The sequence below is a fragment of the Bos taurus genome, chromosome 1 (assembly GCF_002263795.3).
Source record: "Bos taurus isolate L1 Dominette 01449 registration number 42190680 breed Hereford chromosome 1, ARS-UCD2.0, whole genome shotgun sequence".
In the NCBI taxonomy this organism is placed as follows: Eukaryota; Metazoa; Chordata; class Mammalia; order Artiodactyla; family Bovidae; genus Bos; species Bos taurus.
In genome coordinates this window covers 52,934,676-52,957,478 of record NC_037328.1, presented here as the reverse complement: position 1 = coordinate 52,957,478, position 22,803 = coordinate 52,934,676, and the positions used below count along the sequence as shown (strand labels likewise).

The window sequence follows — 22,803 nt, the reverse complement described above, 5'->3', positions numbered from 1 at the left end:
ACTGGCCATCCAGTAGGTAGAGGCCAAGGATGCTGTTAAAATCTTACAATGCACAGACTAGCTCCCAACAACAAAGAGCTGTCCAGCCTAAAATGTCAACCATGCTAAGGTCAAGAAATCCAGACCTAAAAGGATACTTCTAAAACTCTCCAACATGGCACAGAGGCCTTACAATGATCTATCATCTTTGTGTGTCCTTGGAACCAATCCACTGACATTAAATAGATCACAAGTTTATCTTTATTGTTTAGAGTCCTCTTTGGTATTTAATTTCTTAAAATTTGAAGAGTTTCTCATTTAAGTTTATTCTTTATTTCCTTCAAAAAATCCTCCCTTACATTGAAATTATTTTGCTTCCTTCTAACCATCCTACATGGAGAAGGCAATGGCACCCCACTCCAGTACTCTTACATGGACGGAGGAGCCTGGTAGGCTGCAGTCCATGGGGTCGATAACAGTCGGACACGACTGATCGACTTCACTTTCACTTTTCACTTTCATGCATTGGAGGAGGAAATGGCAACCCACTCCATTGTTCTTACCTGGAGAATCCCATGGACAGAGGAGCCTGGTGGGCTGCAGTCCATGGGGTCCCACAGAGTTGGACACGACTGAAGCGACTTAACAGCAGCAGCAGCAGCAACCATCCTACAAGTATTTCACATTTACATCCTCAATCCATATGGAATTTATATGCTGGAATTCAGAGATGTAATTTTGTTTCCATATAGATAACCCATAGCTTCAACAGCATTTATTGAATAGTTTATCTTTCTCCACTAGTTGGTAAAACCTATCATATACTGAATTTTCATATAAACTCACCTGTTTCCAGGCTATTTTCTATTTATTCCTGAGATGCCATTATTTTAAATTATATATTTTATTAGGGAACTTACTATCTGATTTCTTCCTCACACTTCTTTTACTCTTACATGAGTTTCAGTATCAGCTCTCATGAAATTTTAAGTTGCAACTACACTGAGCTTATGGAATAGGTTAAAGATAACTGATTTTTCTTATTGATGAATATTATATCCCTATTTGGATTTTATAAGCCTTTAACAATTACTCTGTAATTATCATGACAGACTTATTCCTGGGTGCTATATATAGTTTGTTTCTGCGGTTTTTGGTTTAAGTAAATTTTCTGATCTCTAGCACAGTTTTTAAGAGTGGATATCTTCACTTTGGTTTTGACCTAATGCTTCACATTTAAATGTTACTTTTTTCCTTCTAGATTTTTGGCCAATACTTTCTATCAGGTTAAGAAGTTTTATTCAGTTAATGGCTTTCTAAGTTTTTAACATCCCGAATGAGTGGTACTAAGCCATTTATAAAACAAAGCAACTTTGTTCTTTAAGTCTGTTGAATCTTCTTGGAGGACTTCTTATATTCGGAGATGCAGATGGAAAGCATTCCTCCATCTTTGAACCCGCCTCCTTTTCACCCCTAGCTTTGCTCATCTCTCAGGGAAATCCATTTAGCTTAAATCACCTTTGATTGGAATGCTCTTCAGTTTTCAGAGATTAACCCATTCACAGCAATATCTTAAGGGCCTTAAAAATTACCTTCTATCATTTCACAGACAGTTTGCAAGAAATAAAAGTCAAAATTAGAAGCCTAGCTCTTAATTGTGCTCAAACACATACAATGAAGGATAAATCTCTAAGATTCTTGAAAGTACTCACATGCTGCAACATCCTACTCTTTTCAAGCTCTTATTTAACTCCGCAGTCAGTGAGCAGGTCCTGCCAAAATACTAACACAAATGTACCCCCAAACTTCTGGGTGGTTGAGAAAGCTGGAGGAGGATTTGAGTGTGTATTCTCACACACGTGAAGGGAACTACTTCCATCAGGCAAAAGGCCTCTTGAAGTGTTAAACTATTGTGGGTAAACAAAAATTCAGCAAAAATAATCTCTAGGCCTTATAAAAATGAAATACTATTTCAGAGTATTCTTTCCTATCTTTTTTTCCCTGTGGGAAAATATGTTCAGCCTTGAACAGTGGTTTTTTCTTTGTTTCATTTTTTTCTGTGACAGTTACTAGTGGACAGTTTATATTTTAATGTCTTTTTTTTATTCTTCACATAATTAAGGGGGAAATAATTCTTCATACTGGTTTCAAGCCAAAGTGTTATCAGCATTGTACCTGGGAAGGAAATGGTTAGGTTCTGGGAGAGATTCTCCCCCCCGATCCCCAGCAAATGTCCCCAGTCAAAATACATATGTTGTTGGAGAATTTGTCAGCCAGAAAACAATGTTTGACTGTTTCATTCTGAGTGTTATATATAATTTTCTGAAAATGTCAGAATATCTTATGTAAGCAGTCTGCCTTCAAGTGACTATCTCCTTGATTATAATCAATTTACCTGTAAAGTCTGACACTGTTTTGAGAGTCATCTTAAAAAGCCACAGGTTACTTGCTAATCAAGGACCTCAAAGGATATGTGCTGTGTTTAGTCACTCAAGCATATGACTGAGCTTTAACTCTCTTCTTCCAATCCTAATAGACTATGCATCTATCTTGTTCTCTGAAAGTTACAAAGACATATCATAATATCCCTTACCCACATATGTGGTGATTGCTGTTGGTCTATATCAGGGAGAAACACAGTTCTAAGGAGGAAAAGAAAAACAACAATTTGGCAGCGGGCTTTTGGCAGTGGGTTGGAATCAAATCCAAAGTTCCCACTCATTTTTATTAAAAGCAGCCGTTAATGACCTGCAATAGGCAAACAATGCTATTTATTTTTAAAGTGGTCTCCCCCTTTGAGCTATTTTCTACATAAATCAGTTACTTTATGCATTTACTTTCTTCGGTAAGTAGGTAAAGGTATTTGCCTTTCTGATTTTTCACTCTGATCCTTTATAAATCTCAGAAACAGGTTAGGTCTAGGCTGATATAAAAATGAGAAGTGCTCTTCTGCCCATTTTTCTAACAAAAAGATACTACAAATAAATTTCAAACTTCAGCTCTGTCAAAAAATGGGCCTCTGTATTTTCTAGTAACAGATAAAAGTACAGAGATCAAAAATCACATAAACACATAGTTTCAATCTCTTGCCAAAAGTTTTCATCTCCCAGGAAACCCCCAGCATCTACCACTTACCTGATTTTTCATATAGCTGGTAGGAAAACTGCTTGATACACAAGCTTTTTTTGAGACCTGTAAAGCAGTCAGTTATGCCTCCTTCCTTGTATTGGTATTTTCCAGGTCAACAGCTGCACAGTACAGTGGTGACATTCTGTCTTTAGCCACACTTAGAGCTACAGGGGAGGGGATTCCTCTCAAGATTATCTCCTTTGTTATTTTAACAAGGTACCCCAAAACTTTACACAACATGTAATGGCCTTGAAAGATTAAGCAGCAGATGTGAGTTTAGAATTTTTGTTTCTGAGGTACAACAAACCCTTTCCTATGCCTCCTTTCTGCTTATCCTCTGCCTTTCTTCTTCCCCTCCCAACCAATAACTTTTCCCATCCCTGGAATAACAGCAGAGAATTATAATACTTCAAATCTTGCAATATACTGTTAAATCAAATATTGCATTCCAGAATGAGAGACAGATTAAGAAAAATAAGGAAAATTCTCTTTGGAAAACTCCTGAAGTAAAGGGAAACCTATAATACCGACTATCTTTACATCTGTGGAAACTTTCAATTTTGAAAAGAAAAATTAAAAAGATACCAGCGGGCTATGGTAGCCTTCAATACTGCACGCCTCCCTCTCTCTCTAATCTTTTTATCTGCTACCAGCTGACTCAGACGCCGACTCAGAGGCCCTTGATGACCGTTCCAAGCCTCCTAGAGCCTCCTAAGGACCATCAAGAAAGCACAACAGGAACGCCCGCTGACCCTCACTCTTTAAAATGAAGCGGTAGGAGGCGTGGCCCAATGTGACTAGGAGAACGCCACGCCTATGGGGCGGGGCTGCTTCAGCCTCCGCCTCTCCAGAGGCGGGGGAAGGGGCGGGGGAAGGGGCAGGAGCCAGACGTGACGCCCTCAAGGAAGCCCGCCCTGGTTGGAGAAAATTTAGAACGTTGGAGCGGGGGAAGGGGGCGGAGTCTAATTTTCCTGTTGTTGGTGTGCCCGGGTCGCCTGGGTAACCGGCCGCGCTGGTCCTGGCTGCGCCAGCGCAGGCCGCGGAGGTCTCTGGGTCAGAGCTAGCGCTGTGCTCTTTCGGTCTGTTCCGTGATGGCAGCCGCCGCCGCCGTGGTCACCCCGTCGGGTTTGGAGGATGAGGTGTCTCGGTCCCGCGGCGAAGGAGCGGGGGAGATGGTCGTGGAGCGGGGGCCCGGCGCGGCCTACCACATGTTTGTGGTGATGGAGGACCTGGTGGAGAAGCTGAAGTTGCTCCGCTATGAGGAGGATCTCCTCCGGAAGAACAACCTGAAGCCCCCGTCCAGGTGGGTGCCCTCGTCCCCCGAGCGCCTGGATGTGGCTGGGCCCTGGGGAGAAGCCTTCCTCCGACCTTTGGGGAGCGCGGGTTACCAAGCACTTGCCTCTGTCTTCCCACGCAGGAAAGAGCACTTCACCCCAAAGTTGGCGACGGAGGTCCGGACTGCTCACGGAGTTTAGACTTGGTATTTTTGTAGGGAGGGTAAAGTTTTGGAACTTCAGAAAAGGACTGGAAGGCAGCTTGCCTAGAGCACTCACGCAGCTTCATAAAACGCAAGCTTTTTTTTTTCTGATTGTAAATATAATAAAACAACCTCTTATAAAACTCAGAAAACTTACAATGTGTAAAAAAAGTACTGCAATCACTCATGATCTCATCCTCAAAGATGAATACCATAATCAATTTAGATCTATTTCTAGTTTTTGTTTTCCTTTTCGAGAATTTGTCCCTACAACTTGTAACTTTCGTACCGGACACCTACCTGTGCATTTTATAAGTGGTTAGTAAACTTGTTCACTAATTGCCGTCTTTTAAAAGACTTCTGTCTTTGCAGTAACAGTACTTTTGGAAACTGAGAAGTGAACAAGACAAATGAAGTGACAATGGAATTGTCTCTTTTTCATAGAACCTGAAGTTCTGCTCTGTTCTGTTGGGGGGAAAGTCCATCATATTCTGAAGCCGCGGCTGCTATTGGTTGCTGAAGATGATGGACAGCCAGCACTTTCTCTTTAAATTAGTGTAGCCTAGTGATAGGCCTCATAAACTTTGTAGTTTCCTTCACATTAATACTTATTTTTTTTGTATTAAATTTTTGTGTTTGTTTAATTGTGTAAGAGGCAGTTTAGTTTAAGAATCTGTAGTACTTTCTCTAAATGGCTATACCTAGGCTCAAATTATTTTCTTTTTTTTTTTTTTTCCAGAGTTCTAGGACTTTTAATCTGTCCCAAAATTGCTGAAGCAAAAATCATGATAAAACGTCTGCTTTCCTTTACACCCCCCAACGCAAAATAAAAAAAACTCCATAGGAAAAAAATGGTTTTGTACATGGGAAGAAACATTATGAATTCAAAACTTACAGATAAGGGTTAGCTCTATCACTCTTTAAAAAGTTTATACGAATATCCAGTCAACACCAACAGGGTTACCTCCCTTGAAATGTTATCTATACGGATTTCCAAGTAGACCACAGAGCTGTATACTGTCTTGGAATGTCTTCAGAAGGCTCTGTCATTGATCAGTTAACAGAGTAAAAACCCCAGAGTCCTTTCAAATGGAAGAGGGAGAGACAGGGATAGAAGAAACTATTCAAACTTCGTCTTTCCTTGTGTTCAAATTATTTACCTTGACAGTTTAAATTTAATTCCTTACTCTCTTCCAGTAACTTCCATTAGAAGATAATGTTGGCTTCATGTAGGCTGCCCATATTGCTAAGCCAGTCCATAATAGAAAAGTTAGAGGAAGAAATAATGTTGCTTGATCCATGATATAAATTGTAAGATTGGAAGTTATTACTTAAATGAATAGTGTAATATAAACAATCAACATTTTCTGTTAATAAAAATGTGTTTTTTTTCTCCAAGTATATTTTTCAAACAAAAATAAATTGGCTTTAAGATTCTGTTGATAACAATCTCTATTATTTCCTCAGAAGTTCTGGAGGGTACTTTGAGTCATGGATTTGCATGGAGATATCCTAGTCTACGGAGAAGGCAATGGCACCCCACTCCGGTACTCTTGCCTGGAAAATCCCATGGACGGAGGAGCCTGGTAGGCTGCAGTCCATGGGGTCGCTAAGAGTCAGACACGACTGAGCGACTTCACTTTCACTTTCCACTTTCATGCATTGGAGAAGGAAATGGCAACCCACTCCAGTGTTCTTGCCTGGAGAATCCCAGGGATGGGGGAGCCTGGTGGGCTGCTGTCTGTGGGGTTGCACAGAGTTGGACATGACTGAAGCGACTTAGGAGGAGGAGGAGGAGGATCCTAGTCTAAAGGTTCTCAAAGTATGGTCAACAGATTAGGAACATCAACATCACCTGGGAACTTATTAGAGGTGTAATCCTACAGGCCCTTTCCTGAGTCCAATATATCAGAAATCCTAGAGGGTGAGGCGTAGAAGTCTGCTTTTGCAACAAGCCTTCCAGGTGATTCTGATACCCACTTAAGTTTGAGAACCAAAGGTCTGTCTAGTCAAGGCTATGGTTTTTCCAGTAGTCATGTATGGATGTGAGAGATGAACTATAAAGAAAGCTGAGTGCCAAAGAATTGATGCTTTTGATCTGTGGTGTTGGAGAAGACTCTTGAGAGCCCCTTGGACTGCAAGGAGATCCAACCAGTCCATCCTAAAGGAGATCAGTCCAGTGTGTTCATTGGAAGGACTGATGTTGAAGCTCCAGTACTTTGGCTACCTGATGTGAAGAACTGACTCATTTGAAAAGACCCTGATGCTGGGAAAGATTGAGGTTGGAAGGAGAAGGGTCTGACAGATGACCAACTCAATGGACATGAGTTTAAGTAAACTCCAGGAGCTGGTGAAGGACTGGGAAGCCTGGGTGTGCTGCAGTCCATCAGGTCGCAAAGAGTCGGGCACGACTGAGCTATTGAACTGAACTGAACTGAACTGTCCTGGGTCTACAGTATCTATCAGTATCCATTCCTCTGTCCTGGAGTTGTTATCAGCTAATAAGGAAAAAAAAAATGAATTATTAGTACTGGGTGAACATATACCTACTTGGAAGGACTTCATGACCTTTTTTCCCTCCCAGCTGTTATTTTCCAGAACATTTAAACTTATCCTGCAAGAAAAAAAATTGGGAAGGAAAAAAAACTGGAAAAAAAAATCAAGAAGGAATAGATTGCTTATGAAAAATAGTTATAGTATCTATAAATCTAAGTATAAACAATAGTAATAGCTTCACATAAAAGCAAAATAAGGTCTTTGATCAAAGTAACAAATGCTGTGGCTTGCAGGTTTTATTCCTTATAAGTTTAGGTGTGAATCATGTTGGTCCTCAGAGGGCTGTTTTTAGGAGGCTAGGGGCTTTAACCTAAAGTCCACAAATGTTTGTTAGACTGGGATATACACAGGCAGTGGTTCTTAATCCTGGCTGAACCTTAGAACTATCTAGGAAGCTTTTGAAACATATCTACTCCAGACTTCACTCCCAAAAGTTTTGATTTAATTCGTGAGGTAAGAAGCAATGTTTAGTCAGATAGCAGTAGTTTAACAAGCTCTTCAAGTGATTCAGCCAATTGAGAACAGTATATAGTATACAGCCAATTTGAGAACAACTGTCTATAATGGTGAGTAGGTTAGAAACAGTAAATAAAGATTAACAGTTACACTGTATTAAAAAAAAAAAATGCATAGTAAATAATCATTACTATCTTTATTTTAAACTCCAAGAGTCTCTTAAATTTCAAATTACCATTTCAGGAGATATTCTCTTATTAATTATCCTGACACATACATGATTTTGTTCAAAGTTCTGCATTCATCAGTGCATTTTTTGAGTTAAAGTCTTTGAACTAATATTTTGTGTCCAGTAGAAATTGCCCTTATCCTGTTGATTAAAATCTTTACTATAAGAGTGTGGTGGGTTACTAGAAACCTCAGAATGAATTGTGAGTGTTTTTTGATGTTAAAGTCATTGGGACAAAAAATCCTTTGGCAATTTCGGATTTTGTTCATTTAACTACTATGGACTTGTTTGTTATTTCATATTCTGTTCTCCTTTGTTTTGGAACAGACACTATTTTGCACTGCCTACCAATCCCGGGGAACAGTTCTACATGTTTTGCACCCTTGCTGCTTGGTTAATTAACAAAGCAGGACGCCCCTTTGAGCAGCCTCAAGAATATGATGATCCTAATGCAATAATATCTAACATATTATCTGAGCTTCGATCATTTGTAAGTATAAACAACTCCCTTCTTTCTGCATGTTTGCAAGTTAGGACATTTTTAATCTTGATAATTCAGCAACGTAAATGCTAGCCTTTTAGAAGAATTCTCTGTGAATAACTATGTGTGTGTGTTCAGTGTGTGTTCATTATTAATGTTGATATGTCTCAGAGATGAATTTATGTATACTTAGTTCACCTTCTAAAAAATGATTAAAAACTAGAAAGCTGAAACACTGTATTTTGAAAAAGAACTTTGATTTAATAGACCATGATAGCAGTGGTGCTTTTCATTTCTGACTTTTCCTGGGGACAAGCAGTAAGAATTTTTGGCACACACATTATTAATTTTTGACAAGTGAATCACTTCATCCTTCACATAGTTGTTTAACAGTATGATACCAACCTAGTGGTTTTACTGATTTTTCACCCTAATAACATCAGTGATTTGTTCTGCTGCCATGAGGTTATTGTCTTTTAATTTGATACTATTGCCTTTTAATTTGATACTTTTGACAATAAAACATCTTCATTTTCCTTTTGTATATATGTACCAATGGATTTTTAAAAGAAGACTAAAGAGATGGATTTCTGAGAAGCAATGTAATTACAGTTACTTTAAATCATTTGAAGAATCAAGAAGAGATACATTTATTCAACAGTACTTTGCTTAAAATATTTTGACATTGCAATATAAATAACAAATAATACCCAGTTTATCTTTTGTATTTCAGGGAAGAACTGCAGATTTTCCTCCTTCAAAATTAAAGTCGGGTTATGGAGAGCATGTATGCTATGTTCTTGACTGTTTAGCTGAAGAAGCATTAAAATATATTGGTTTCACTTGGAAAAGGTAAAAATTACCCAACCTGGAAATAGTAATTTTATGTGCATAGCTTTTTCTTCTAACTGTTCAAAGCTATTTAACTGAACTGATAGGAAGTATTTCCTCTTGACCGTTAAACTAAAAATGCCACAGGTAATTAGAAAAGTCAGTACAGACAAAATTGAAATATCTAGTATCTTCAAAACTAGATATTCTACTGTTCCCCTTCCCAATTCAAATATATAGTTATTAAAGATTTAACTATAACTATATCCTAGTCAATTGAGTATATTTTTTTGAAATTTCTTTGAATATATTTATGATACAAACAAAGATAGTATATACATGGGAAGTAACTGATAGCCTACAAATTTAAGGAAAAAATGGAAATTAATAGAGTATTTCAAGTGGGATTTTTTTCCTTTGTTTATAGTGACGAGGCAAGAATAATACTGAAGAAACACTCTGTTAGATATTGTTCATTACTTCTTTCTCTGATCTATGATTTGTTTATATTTCTGTTGCCATATCTTTCCCATGGTATTAAAGTCATTTATGTACAAGTCTTTCTTTCTAGAAATTATGAAATCTTTGTATGGCAGTTAGCATAGCATTTGGTATATCATAGATACCCAGTAAATGTTGACCACATGGATGAGGAAATAAAATATTTAGAAACTGTCAATTTGTATAGGTTATAATTAGAAAATATATAAATTTTGTCTTTTGAAGACTGAGATTATTGATAGGTTAAAAATTGTGGAAGGCATTATTTAGGTAAAAACATGAGCAAACAGTGATTTTGAATTAGAACTAATTTCTTGGAAAGGTATATATATTATTTCTATATTTTAATGTATTAGAGAAGGAAATGGCAACCCACTCCAGTATTCTTGCCTAGGAAATCCCTTGGACAGAGGAGCCTGGCAGGCTACAGTTCATGAGACTACAAAAGAGTTGGGCACAATTTAGTAACTAAACAACAACAACAACAGATTTTAATGTATATTCAATTACATTCTCTCAGGAAAACAGTCTACTCTTTATTAATGAATACTTTTAAACACTTACTTGACTTAGCTTATCATCAAGTTGAACCATATGAAATTACAGATAGTCATCTATTTTTTAATTAAAAAAGAGTGGCAATTGCATATGCTCCAACTCAAACATTACTACTTAGTGCAATATGGAGAATGAGTATATATGATCCACATTACTTCCTTATTAGAGTTTATGAAAAGTTATGAGATATCCTACATTTGTAATTTTTAGAAATTTTTAAATTTATTGCCCAGTGGATTCTAAATTCAGGAACTATTAGTATTTCAGCTACTATTTAATTTGGTACTTCCTTTGTTTCTTAGTATATCTTATTCTTGGCCACATATTGTAATTTGGATAATTTATAGGGACCATATATACATGGAGAGGGAAGGAGGAGGGAACATTGAAAATCAGATTAGAAAAACATTGAAAATCAGAATTACATATCAGCTATGTGATATGTAAGTGACAAAGAAGTTACATGTTTGTATATGCTTATTTTGTATATTTAAATATGCTAAAATAAACCCTAGAAAACATAGAAATCCTAGGAAAACATTGCCTTTAAGATATAATCTAATTCTAATTAATAATAACAAAAATAGGAAATTTATCCTTTAAGATTAATTTGGTGTGTAGTACTTTCCTTCCGTAATATTAAATGTCAGTTTTTGTTTTTTGTTAACCTTTCTGAGGTATGGATTTTTATAAGTTTCCAGAAATAAATGCAAATACTTCTGAATATTTTTAATATGAGAAATGTGTGTCATTAATCTTTTTTAAAGCATTAAAAATTTCAGTATTTAATAAGGATTATTTAACTTAATTTCAATATACAGTCATTAAAAGGAAAGAGAAATAGAAACAATAAAGAAGCGTAATAGCACATACATCACCAAATTAGGCCAACCAACATCCAGAACTTAAGCAGCATGGGGGGAAGTTCCAAATAATAGCAGTCTGGAGTCCCGCTTGGGAAAAGTATGTCCACGCCACAAATGAGACTTCAAATTGCAGTTTCAGGGGCTTTTGCTTATAATCCCAAGGTGCAAACTAATATCATCAGTTTGTGTGCAAAAATGAAGCTCTGGTTTTATGTTAACACTTTTACAATGCTGTTTGTTTTATCTTACGAGTCATAGGATTCCATTAAACCCTGGGCACAGTTGGCCAGGCCTCCAGGAGCTCAAGAATTCCAGGCCCACTCCCTTTTTTATTTAAAGTGCTGCCTGACTAGTTGTGCTTGCACACAACCATGGAATATAGGCTGTGGCCAGGCACATCAGAAGCAAGGTCAGAGACCTCTCGTGCTTCTGAAGCCTGAACCAAAGCTTCCTCCATTTTAATTTCCATAATAGCCTCAGGATTGTTTATACTTAAGAGCATAGGAATAAGGCAAAATAACATGAACAGTCTTGTTAATTCTGTAGGTCAAATTACAATTCCAAACAGTCAAAAGAAACAAAAAACAAGCAAAGAGTTAAACAATGGAAAAAAACCATTTCTGAGTGATAGGGAATGTAGTAAAGGAAAAGTCCCGCCAGGAATGAGAGGTATGTTTTTGTACATTAACTCCTATATCCATTAACTTATCAGCTATGATAATAGTAAAAACAGTAGTAAACCAGTAAAATATTCTATCAAGATACAATTGTGTTTTCCTATGTTCAGATGGGAAAGAATCCGCCTGCAATGCAGGAGAAGACCTGGGTTCAATCCCTGGGTTGCGAAGATCCCCTGGAGGAAGGCATGGCAGCCTGGAGAATCCCCATGGACAGAGGAGCCTGGTGGGCTATATTCCATGGGGTCGCAAAGAGTCAGACACTACTGAGCGACTAAGCACAGCATATGAAATCTTTTAATACTTTGGTTCCTTGCAAAATCTTATGTAGGGGTTCTAAGGAAAAGCTAATATTAGGAACAGACAAAGTAGGAAATAACATTGAAGTCAGTAACATCTGAATTTTCATGGTATGGGGGGGAAATAATAGGTGGTCCTGTTCCAATATAAAAGATCAATGTATATTAAGCATCCAGAGAAAGGGATTCCTAAGTGATACATTAAGCTAATGTTTACATCATCAGTTATAATATTAATTGAGGAGTGATTTCAAAAAACATACTGTAGGTTTTAGGGGAAACAGTCCATTCACAATAGTTGATGAAGTTCTCCAATATGCAGGGTTCCCCACATGCAAGAAGTTGTTCCACATTACAGTCTATCATTAGCCTTGTCACAATCGATCAGTAAGAAGGTACAACTATTAAAGTAACACATGACATTGGCATATAATCTTTGTGTTCAAGGCTTGAGCTGTATCTTTACCAATGGGATGTGATCTAGCAGACAGATCAATTTTGTCCATAGAAAGGCAAAGTTAAGAAAGGACAGGCCTTGTTTGCTGAATAAGCGAAGTTATCCGAGTTCAGGTCCAGCTCAGGTTTCTCCAGCTGAAGATTATCCTATAGCTTTCTTCATATTTTTTTTAATCAAGGCATATCCTTGAAGGTTGAGGCGTGGATGACAACCCACAGTACAGTCAAGCTTCCAAGAATAACTTATTCATGAGATTAACAGTGGTTTAAATGGCACATTTTTCTTGTCTGGGGATCATCACTACAGTATTATCCTTCCCCTGAGCAATCACATCAGCAGGTGTGGGAGGACCACTAGGCTGCTTTACTCAGACTTCAGCTCCAACTGCATGTATTTCTTTTTTTTAAGATCATTATATAGTCCAGTTGTTTTTAAATATGACTGCTCATTAGAATCACATCTGGAACTTTGGAGAAAAAACAATAGCTGGGCATTTCTATTTTTTCAAAAAATTCCAAGATAATTCTAATGTGCATCTGGATTTTAAAAAGTGATTATGGGTTTTCCTATTAAATGATAGTTTTAGTGATTTAGAATTCTGTTATTTTCTGTTGACCAATCATGATGCAGTGGTAAAAAGGGATAATAGTTAAATAATCAAAATCACAATAGTAGATTACTTTTATCAGTTTTCATAATCAATAGCCAGACAAAAAATAAAAGATAATTACAATTGCAATAATTACATACAATCTAGAGAGTTAAGTAGACTGATGATGTAAGTGGAAGTGCATACATGCCCATGTTTTCATCCACCAGCCAGTCTATATATTTTGGTATTTAATCCATTTACATTTAAGACAATTACTGATCTGTATAATCCTGTTACTATTTTCTTAATTGTTTTGGGTTTATTTTTTATAAATCTTTTCTTTCTCTTGTGTTTCCTTCCTAGAGAAGTTCCTTTAGCAGTTGTAGATAAAGCTGGTTTGATGGTGCTGAATTCTCTTCACTTTTTCTTGTCTGTAAAGCTTTTGATTTCTCCATCAAATCTGAAAGAGAATCTTGCTGGGTAGAGTATTCTTGGTTGTAGGTTCTCTTCTGTTTTAGCACTTTAAATATATATGCCAAAAAAAAAAAAAGCCACTCCTTTCTGTCTTGTAGAGTTTCTGTTTAGAAACCAGCTGATAAACTTATGGGAGTTTTCTTGTAAGTAATTTGTTGCTTTTCCCTTGTTGCTTTTAATATTTTATCTTTGTCTTTAATTTTTTGTCTTTTTAATTACTATGTGTCTTGGTGTATTCCTCCTTGGGTTTATTGTGCCTGAGACTTTCTGTGCTTGCTTCCTGGACTTGTTTGACTGTTTCCTTTCCCATGTTAGGGAAGTTTTCAGATATTATCTCTTTAAATATTTCCTTGAGTCTTCTCTCTCTCTCTCTTCTCCTTCTGGGACCCCTATAATGTGAATGTTGGTACATTTAATGTTGTCCCTGAAGTCTCTTAGGCTGTCTTCATTTCTTTTCATTCTTTTTTCTATATTCTGTTTTATGGCAGTAATTTCCACCAATCTTCTTCCAGGTCACTTATCCATTCTTCTGCCTCAGTTATTCTGTTGTTGATTCTTTCTAGTGTATTGTTCATCTCTGTTCATTTGTTCTTTAGTTCTTCTAAGGCTTTGATAAACATTTCTTGCATCTTCCTTCTTTTCTGAGATCTTCCTAGATCATCTTCTCTATCATTACTCTGAATTCATTTTCTGGAAAGTTGCATATCTCTACTTCATTTAGTTGTTTTTATGGGGTTTTATCTTGTCCCTTCATCTGGGACATAACCCTCTGCCTTTCCATTTTGATTAACTTTCTGTTATGTGGTTTTCATCCTGGTAGATGCAGGATTGTAGTTCTTCTTGCTTCTTCTGCTTGCTCTCTGGTGGGTGAGGCTAAGAGGCTTGTGTGAGCTTCCTGATGGGAGGGACTGGCAGTGGGAAAAATTGGGTCTTGCTCTGGTGGACAGGGCCCAGCTCAGTAGAACTTTGATCTGATTGTCTGCTGATGGGTAGGGCTGCATTCCCTCTCTGTTAATTGTTTGGCCTGAGGAAACCCAGGCCTGGGGTCTGTAGGCTCTATTTTAGGGTTAATGGAGATCTCCAAGAAGACTCACCCAAGGGGCACCTCCCATGACTGCTGCTGCCAGTCCCCCTATCCCCACAGTGAGCCACTGCTTACATACGCCTCCAAAGAAGACACTCCAACACTAGCAGATAGGTCTATTTCAGTCTCCATGGGGTTACTACTCCTTTCCCCTGGGTCCTGGTCTGCATAGGATTTTGTTTCTCTTTTCCAACAGTAGAGTCTCTCTTTCCCCCGCTCCTGCGAAAGTCCTATAATCAAATTGTGCTGGTCCTCAAAGTCAGATTCCCTGGGGATTCCTAATCCTTTTGCTGGGTCCCCAGGCTGGGAAGCCTACCTTGGGGCTCAGAACTTTCACAAAAGTAGGAGAACTTCTTTGGTATTATTGTTCTTCAGTTTGTGCATTACCCACCCAGCAGTTATAGGATCTTACTTTATCATTATTACACCCCTCCTACCATCTCGTGGTGGCTTCTCCTCTGTCTTTGGACATGAGGTGTCTTTTCTGGTGGGTTCCAGCATTCTGTTGATGGTAGTTTAAGAGCTAGTTCCAATTTTGGTGCCCTCGCAGGATGAGATAACTGCACATCCTGTTACTCTGGCATCTTGATCCAGTGCCCTATGTGTCATTAATCTTGGTAGAGAAATAAGTGTTCAATACTTACTTTTACTTTCCAACACAAGAGATGACTCTACACATGGACATCACCAGGTAGCCAATACCAAACCAGATTGATTATATTCTTTGTAGCCAAAAATGGAGAAGCTCTATACAGTCAGCAAATACAAGACCAGGAGCTGACTGTGGCTCAGATCATGAGCTCCTTGTTGCCAAATTCAGACTTAAATTGAAGAAAGTAGGGAAAACCACTAGACCATTCAGTTTTGACCTAAATCAAATCCCTTATGATTATACAGTGAAAGTGACAAATAAATTCAAGGGATTAGATCTGATAGAGTGCCTGAAAAACTATGGATGGAGGTTCATGACATTGTATAGGAGGCAGTGATCGAGACCATCCCCAAGAAAAAGAAATGCAAAAAGGCAAAATGGTTGTCTGAAGAGGCCTTACAAATAGCTGAGAAAAGAAGAGAAGCTAAAGGCAAAGGAGAAAAGGAAAGATACACCTGTCTGAAAGCAGAGTTCCAAAGAGTAGCAAGGAGAGATAAGAAAGCCTTCTTCAGTGATCAGTGCACAGAAATAGAGGAAAAGAATAGAATGGGAAGGACTAGAGATCTCTTTAAGAAAATTAGAGATACCAAGAGAACATTTCATGCAAGATAGGCACAGTAAAGGACAGAAATGGTGTGGACCTAACAGAAGCAGAAGCTATTAAGAAGAGGTGGCAAGAATACACAGAAGAACTATTCAAAAAAGATCTTGATGACTCAGATAAGCATGATGGCATGATCACTCACCTGGAGCCAGACATCCTAGAATGCAAAGTCAAGCGGGCCTTAGGAAGCATCACTACTAACAAAGCTAGTGGAGGTGATGAAATTCCAGTTGAACTATTTCAAATCCTGAAAGATGATGCTGTGAAAGTGCTGCACTCAATATGCCAGCAAATTTGGAAAACTCAACAGTGGCCACAGGACTGGAAAAGGTCAATTTTCATTCCAATCCCAAAGAAAGGAAATGCCAAAGAGTGTTCAAACCACCGCACAATTGCACTCATCTCACACACTAGCAAAGTAACGCTCAAAATCCTCCAAGCCAGGCTTCAACAGTGTGTGAACTGAGAACTTCCAGATGTTCAAGATGGATTTAGAAAAGGCAGAGGAACCAGAGATCAAATTGCCAACATCCACTGAATCATGGAAAAAGCAAGAGAGTTCCAGAATAACATCTATTTCTGCTCTATTGACTATGCCAAAGCCTTTGACTGTGTGGATCACAACAACCTGGAAATTTTAAAGAGATGGGATATCCCATCTCTTTACCAGACCACCTGACCTGCCTCTTGAAAAATCTGTATGCAGGTCAAGAAGCAACAGTGAGACCTGGACATGGAACAACAGACTGGTTAGAAGTACGTCAAGGCTGTATATTGTCACCCTGCTTATTTAACTTACATGCAGAGTACATCATGCGAAATACTGGGCTGGATGAAGCACAAGCTGGAATCAAGATTGCTGAGAGAAATATCAATCACCTCAGATATGCAGATGACACCACCCTTACGGCAGAAAGTGAAAAAGAACTAAAGAGCCTTCTAATGAAAGTGAAAGAGGAAAGTGAAAAAGTTGGCTTAAAACTCATCATTCAGGAAACTAACATCATGGCCTCTGGTCCCATCACTTCATGGCAGATAGACAGGGAAGCAATGGAAACAGTGAGAGACTTTATTTTTTTGGGCCCCAAAATCACTGCAGATGGTGATTGCAGCCATGCAATTGAAAGACATTTGCTCCTTGGAAGAAAAGCTATGACCAACCTAGTCAGCATATTAAAAAGCAGAAACATTACTTTGCCAACAAAGATCCATCTGCTGCTGCTGCTAAGTCGCTTCAGTCGTCTCCAACTCTGCAACCCCATAGAGGGCAACCCTCTAGGCTCCCCCATCCCTGGGATTCTCCAGGCAAGAACACTGGAGTGGGTTGCCATTTCCTTCTCCAGTGCATGAAAGTGAAAAGTGAAAGTGAAGTCGCTCAGTCATGTCTGACTCTTGGTGACCCCACGGACTGCAGCCCACCAGGCTCTTCTGTCTATGGGATTTTCCAGGCAAGAGTACTGGAGTGGGGTGCCATCGCCTTCTCTGTCATAGTGAAAGCTATGGTTTTTCCAGTAGGCAAGTATGGATGTGAGGGTTGGAATATAAAGAAAGCTGAGTGCCTAAGAATTGATGCTTTTCAACTCTGGTGTTGGAGAAGACTCTTGAGAGTCCCTTGGACTGCAAGGAGATCCAACCAGTCAATCCTAAAGGAAATCAGTCCTGAATATTCATTGGGAGAACTGATGCTGAAGCTGAAGCTCCGATACTTAGGCCACCAGATGTGAAGAACTTGATCACTAGAAAGACCCTGATGCTGGGAAAGATTGAAGGCGGGAGAAGAGACCAACAGAGGATGAGATGGTTGAATGACATCACCGATTCAGTGGACATGAGTTTGAGCAAGCTCCAGAAGTTGGTGATGGATGTGGAAGCTTGGCTTGCTGCAGTCCATGGGGTTGCAAGGAGTCAGACACGACTGAGTGACTGAACTGAACCAAACTCTGCATATAAGTTAAATAATCAGACACAGATATTTTTCTGGAACTCCTTTGCTTTCTCCATTCTGCACTATCCAGCAAATGTTGGCAATTTTATCCCTCGTTCCTCTGCCTCTTTGAAATCTAGCATATTAGTCTGTAAGTTTTTGATTCACATATTGCTAAAGCCTAGGTTGAAATATTTTGAGCATTGTCTTTCTAGCATGTGAAATGAGTGCAGTTGTATGGTAGTTTGATCATGTACATGTAAAATGAGCATAGTTTTACAGTAGTTGTACGGCACTGCCCTTCTTAGGGAGTGGAATGGAAACTGACCTTGTCCTGTCCTGTCCCCATTGCTGAGTTTTCCAAATTTGTTGATGTGTGAAGTGCAGCACTTTAACAGCGTCATGTTTTAGGATTTTAAGTAGCTAACAGGCATTCAGTCACCTCCACCAGCTTTGTTAATAGTAATGCTTTCTAAGATTCACTTGACTTCACACTCAGGATTTGTGGCTCTGGGTGAGTGACCACACCATCCATGGTAACCTGGATCACTAAGACCTTTTTTGTATAGTTCTTCTGTGTATTTTTACCATCTCTTCTTAGTATCTTCTGCTTTTGTTAGGTCCTTACCTTTTCTGTCCTGTATTGTTCCATCCTTTTATGATTTGTTTTCTTGATATCTCCAGTTTTCTTGAAGAGATCTCTAGTCTTATCCATTGTGTAGTTTTCTCCTCTTTCTTTTCATTGTTCACTTAAGAAGGACTTCTTATTTCTCCCTGATATTCTCTGGAACTCTGCATTCAAAAATATACTCTGTTGGGGTATCTTTCCCTTTCTTCCTTGCTTTCACTTCTCTACTTTCCTCAGCTATTTGTAAAGCCTCCTCACCCACTTTGCTTTTTTTCTTTTCTTTTCCTTTGGGATGGTTTTGGTCACTGCCTCCTGCACAGTGTCACAAATTTCCATCCATAGTTCTTCAGGCACTCTGTATATCAGATCTAATCCCTTGAATCTATTTATCACCTCTGCTGTACAAACATAAGGGATTTGATTTAGGTCATATCTGAACGGCCTACTGGTTTTCTGTACTTTCTTCTATTTAAGTCTGACTTTTGCAGTAAGGAGCTCATGATCTGAGCCACAGTCAGCTCCAAGTCTTGTTTTTGCTGACTGTATAGAGCTCCTCCATCTTTGGCTACAAAGAACAGCCAGAGTCATCTCTTATATTGTTGAAGAAGGGTGTTTGCTATGACCAGCATATTTTCTTGACAGAACTCTGTTAGCCTTTGTTCTGCTTCATTTTGAACTCCAAGGCCATACTTGCCTATTATTCTGGGTATGTCTTGACTTCCTACTTTGCATTCCAATCCCCTATGATGAATAAGATATCTTTTTAGGTGTTCCAGAAGGTGTTGTAGGTCTTCATAGAGCAGGTCAACTTCTTCAGCATCAGTGGTTGGGGCATAGACTTGGATTCCTGTGAATGACTTGCCTTGAAAACAAATCTATAACATTCTGTTGTTTTTGAGTTTGTACCTAAGTGTTGCATTTCGAACTCTTGTTGACTGTAAGGGCTACTCCATTTCTTCTAAAGAATTATTGCCCACAGTGGTAGATATAGTGATCCTCTGTATTAAAGTCACCTACTCCTGTCCATTTTAGTCTACTGATTCCTGAGATGTAGATGTTCAATCTTGCTGTCTCCTACTTGACCACACAAGATGGTAAGTTGACCATGTCCAATTTACCATGATTCATGACACTAACATTCCAGGTTCCTATCAATATTGTTCTTTACAGCATCAGTCTTTACTTTTACCACCAGACATATCCACAGTTAACATCGTTTTTGCTTTGGCCAAGACACTTCCCTCTTTTTGGAGCTAATAGGAATTGCCCTCCTTTCTTCTCCAGTAGCATAATGGATACCTTCTCACCTGGGGGCTTCATCTTTCAGTGTCCTATCTTTTTGCCTTTTCACACCGTTCGTGGGGTCTCAAGGCAAGAATACTGGAGTGGTTTGTCATTTCCTCCTCCAGTGGACCACATCTTCTCAGAACTCTCCATTATGACCTGTCCATCTTGGGTGGCCCTGCACAGCATGATTCATAGCTTCTTTGAGTTATGCAAGCCCCTTTGTCACAGCAAGACTGTGATCCACGAAGGGATGTTAGATATATGATGTGAAAATTAGGATTCATGCAAGAAAACGTTGCCAAGTCTATGTAATAATAATTATAACAGTCCTGAATAGCTAATATTTAGGTAATAAGCTAAGAAAAATATCTTAACAGGGTAAGTGTTAGTTGCTCAGTCGTGCCTGACTCTTTGCGACCCAATGACTGCAGCCCACAAGGTTCCTCTGTCCCTTAGATTTTCCAGGCAAGGATACTGGAGTGGGTTGCCATTTTCTTCTCCAGGGGACCTTCCGAACCCAGGGATCGAACCCGGGTCTTCTGCACTGCAGGCAGATTCTTTACCGACTGAGCTACAAGGGAAGTGCCTAACAGGGTTAGGCAAAGTATTAATTTTCTTAATATACACAAAAGCAGAGGGCATTGATAGGCATTTCACTGAAAAACATATAACCAGTTAAAACATGAAAAGGCATTCAACCACTCTCATGTGAAAGAAATGCAATTAAAATAAGAGTGGGATTTTTTTCCCTTAATGATTGACAAAAATTGAAGCTTATTTACCATATTGGCAAATGTATGGAAAAGGCATCACTGCTGTTGGGAGTTTAAATTAGGGTGACATTTTGGAAGTTGTTTTTAGTAATATTGAACAAAACAACAAAATATACATAGTTGTTGGCCCAGCCATTATACTTGATGTATAAGGATGAACCTAGATAGCATATTCAAAAGCAGAGACATTACTTTGCCAACAAAGGTTCATCTAGTCAAGGCTATGGTTTTTCCTGTGGTCATGTATGGATGTGAGAATTGGACTGTGAAGAAGGCTGAGTGCCGAAGAATTGATGCTTTTGAACTGTGGTGTTGGAGAAGACTCTTGAGAGTCCCTTGGACTGCAAGGAGATCCAGCCAGTCCATTTTGAAGGAGATCAGCCCTGGGATTTCTTTGGAAGGAATGATGCTAAAGTTGACTCATTGGAAAAGTCTCTGATGCTGGGAGGGATTGGGGGCAGGAGGAGAAGGGGACGACAGAGGATGAGATGGCTGGATGGCATCACTGACTCGATGGACATGAGTCTGAGTGAACTCCGGGAGTTGGTGATGGACAGGGAGGCCTGGCGTGCTGCAATTCATGGGGTCGAAAAGAGTCGGACACAACTGAGCGACTGAACTGAACTAGTAAGGAAATGAAAAATAATGTTCATCCATAAGTTGCTGGTTATATTGCTATGGTACTGCTGTTCGATTGAAAACAGTGCAAATATGTTAAGAGAGAGAGCTAGCATGAGGGCAAGAAAAAGAGATGAGGAGGGAGAGAGAGAGATGCACAATTGACCTTTTAACAGTGCATGGGTTAAGGATGTGGAAAATCTACATGTAACTTAGTGTGCTTGTGCTTATACTCAGGTACTCAGTCGTGTCTTTGTGACCCCATGGACTGTAGCCCACCAGTCTTCTCTGTCCTTTGGATTTTTGAAGAATCCTGGAGTGGGTAGGGCTTCCTTATAAGCTGTTCCTCCGTATCCAGAGTTCCACATGTGTAGATTTAACAAGAATCATGTAATAGTTAGTATTTACTATAGATTAAAAAAAAAATCTCTGTGTTAAATAGACCCACACAGTTCAAACCTATGTTGTTCAAGGGTCAACTGTGCTGCTGCTGCTGCTGCTGCTGCTGCTGCTAAGTCGTTTCAGTCCTGTCCGACTCTGTGCAATCCCAGAGACGGCAGCCCACGAGGCTCCCCCGTCCCTGGGATTCTCCAGGCAAGAGCACTGGAGTGGGTTGCCATTTCCTTCTCCAATGCATGAAAGTGAAAAGTGAAAGTGAAGTCGCCCAGTCATGTCTGACTCTTAGTGACCCCATGGACTGCGGCCCACCAGGCTCCTCCATCCATGGGATTTTCCAGGCAAGAGTGCTGGAGTGGGGTGCCATTGCCTTCTCCAAGGGGTCAACTGTATATGTACTTAAATATGGTATATTAGTAAGTGAAGAAAGTAGGTTGGCTAATAGTATGCATGGTACCATCCCATTCATGTATTACTACTTAAATCATCAAGTTTGGAAATAAATGTTTTTGCTTCTTTACATAGAGAGTTTCAGGAAGGATACGTGAAACATTTAACTGATTATGGGAAGAGGGGCAGGTGAAAAAGAACCAGAACTGGCGTAGAGTGGGGAGGATCCTTAATACTCACATTGTACCTTTTTGCCCTGCTGAAATGTTTTGTTTTTCCCTCTCATCTCATGTGCTGCTGCTGCTAAGTCACTTCAGTCGTGTCCGACTCTATGTGACCCCATAGACGGCAGCCCACCAGGCTCCCCCGTCCCTGGGATTCTCCAGGCAAGAACACTGGAGTGGGTTGCCATTTCCTTCTCCAATGCAGGAAAGGGAAAAGTGAAAGTGAAGTTGCTCAGTCGTGTCCAACTCTTAGCGACCCCATGGACTGCAGCCCTCCAGGCTCCTCCGTCCATGGGATTCTCCAGGCAAGAGTACTGGAGTGGGGTGCCACTGCCTTCTCCCTCATCTCATGTAAAGCTTTATTATTTTAGACCAGCATACCCAGTGGAAGAATTAGAAGAAGAAACTGTTGCAGAAGATGATGCAGAATTAACATTGAATAAAGTGGATGAAGAATTTGTGGTATGTGTGTTGCTGAACTTTTTTGTCCATTTTCACCTTTGAATTCATTTCCCTTCTCTGAATTCCCCTAGACTTCCATTATCTGGATCAGTTTATTTCATTGTTTGTAGATTAAAAAAAAAAAAGCTTTTGAATAGAGTGCCAAATATCAGTAATTTAAACCTTTGGTTAAATTAATTTTCATGTTCACTAATGATTA

The 22,803-nt window shown here is 39.2% G+C and overlaps 1 protein-coding gene across 1 annotated transcript in view; it reads left to right on the top strand.

Moving 5' to 3' along the window:
• Positions 1-4,093: 4,093 nt before the first annotated feature.
• IFT57 (intraflagellar transport 57) overlaps positions 4,094-22,803 on the top strand; it is a 73,480-nt gene continuing 54,770 nt past the window's right edge. Inside the window, 4 exon segments of the mRNA NM_001105403.1 lie at positions 4,094-4,411; positions 8,154-8,316; positions 9,041-9,159; positions 22,514-22,604. Coding sequence (NP_001098873.1) covers positions 4,200-4,411; positions 8,154-8,316; positions 9,041-9,159; positions 22,514-22,604 — 585 coding nt within the window. The 5' untranslated portion in view covers positions 4,094-4,199.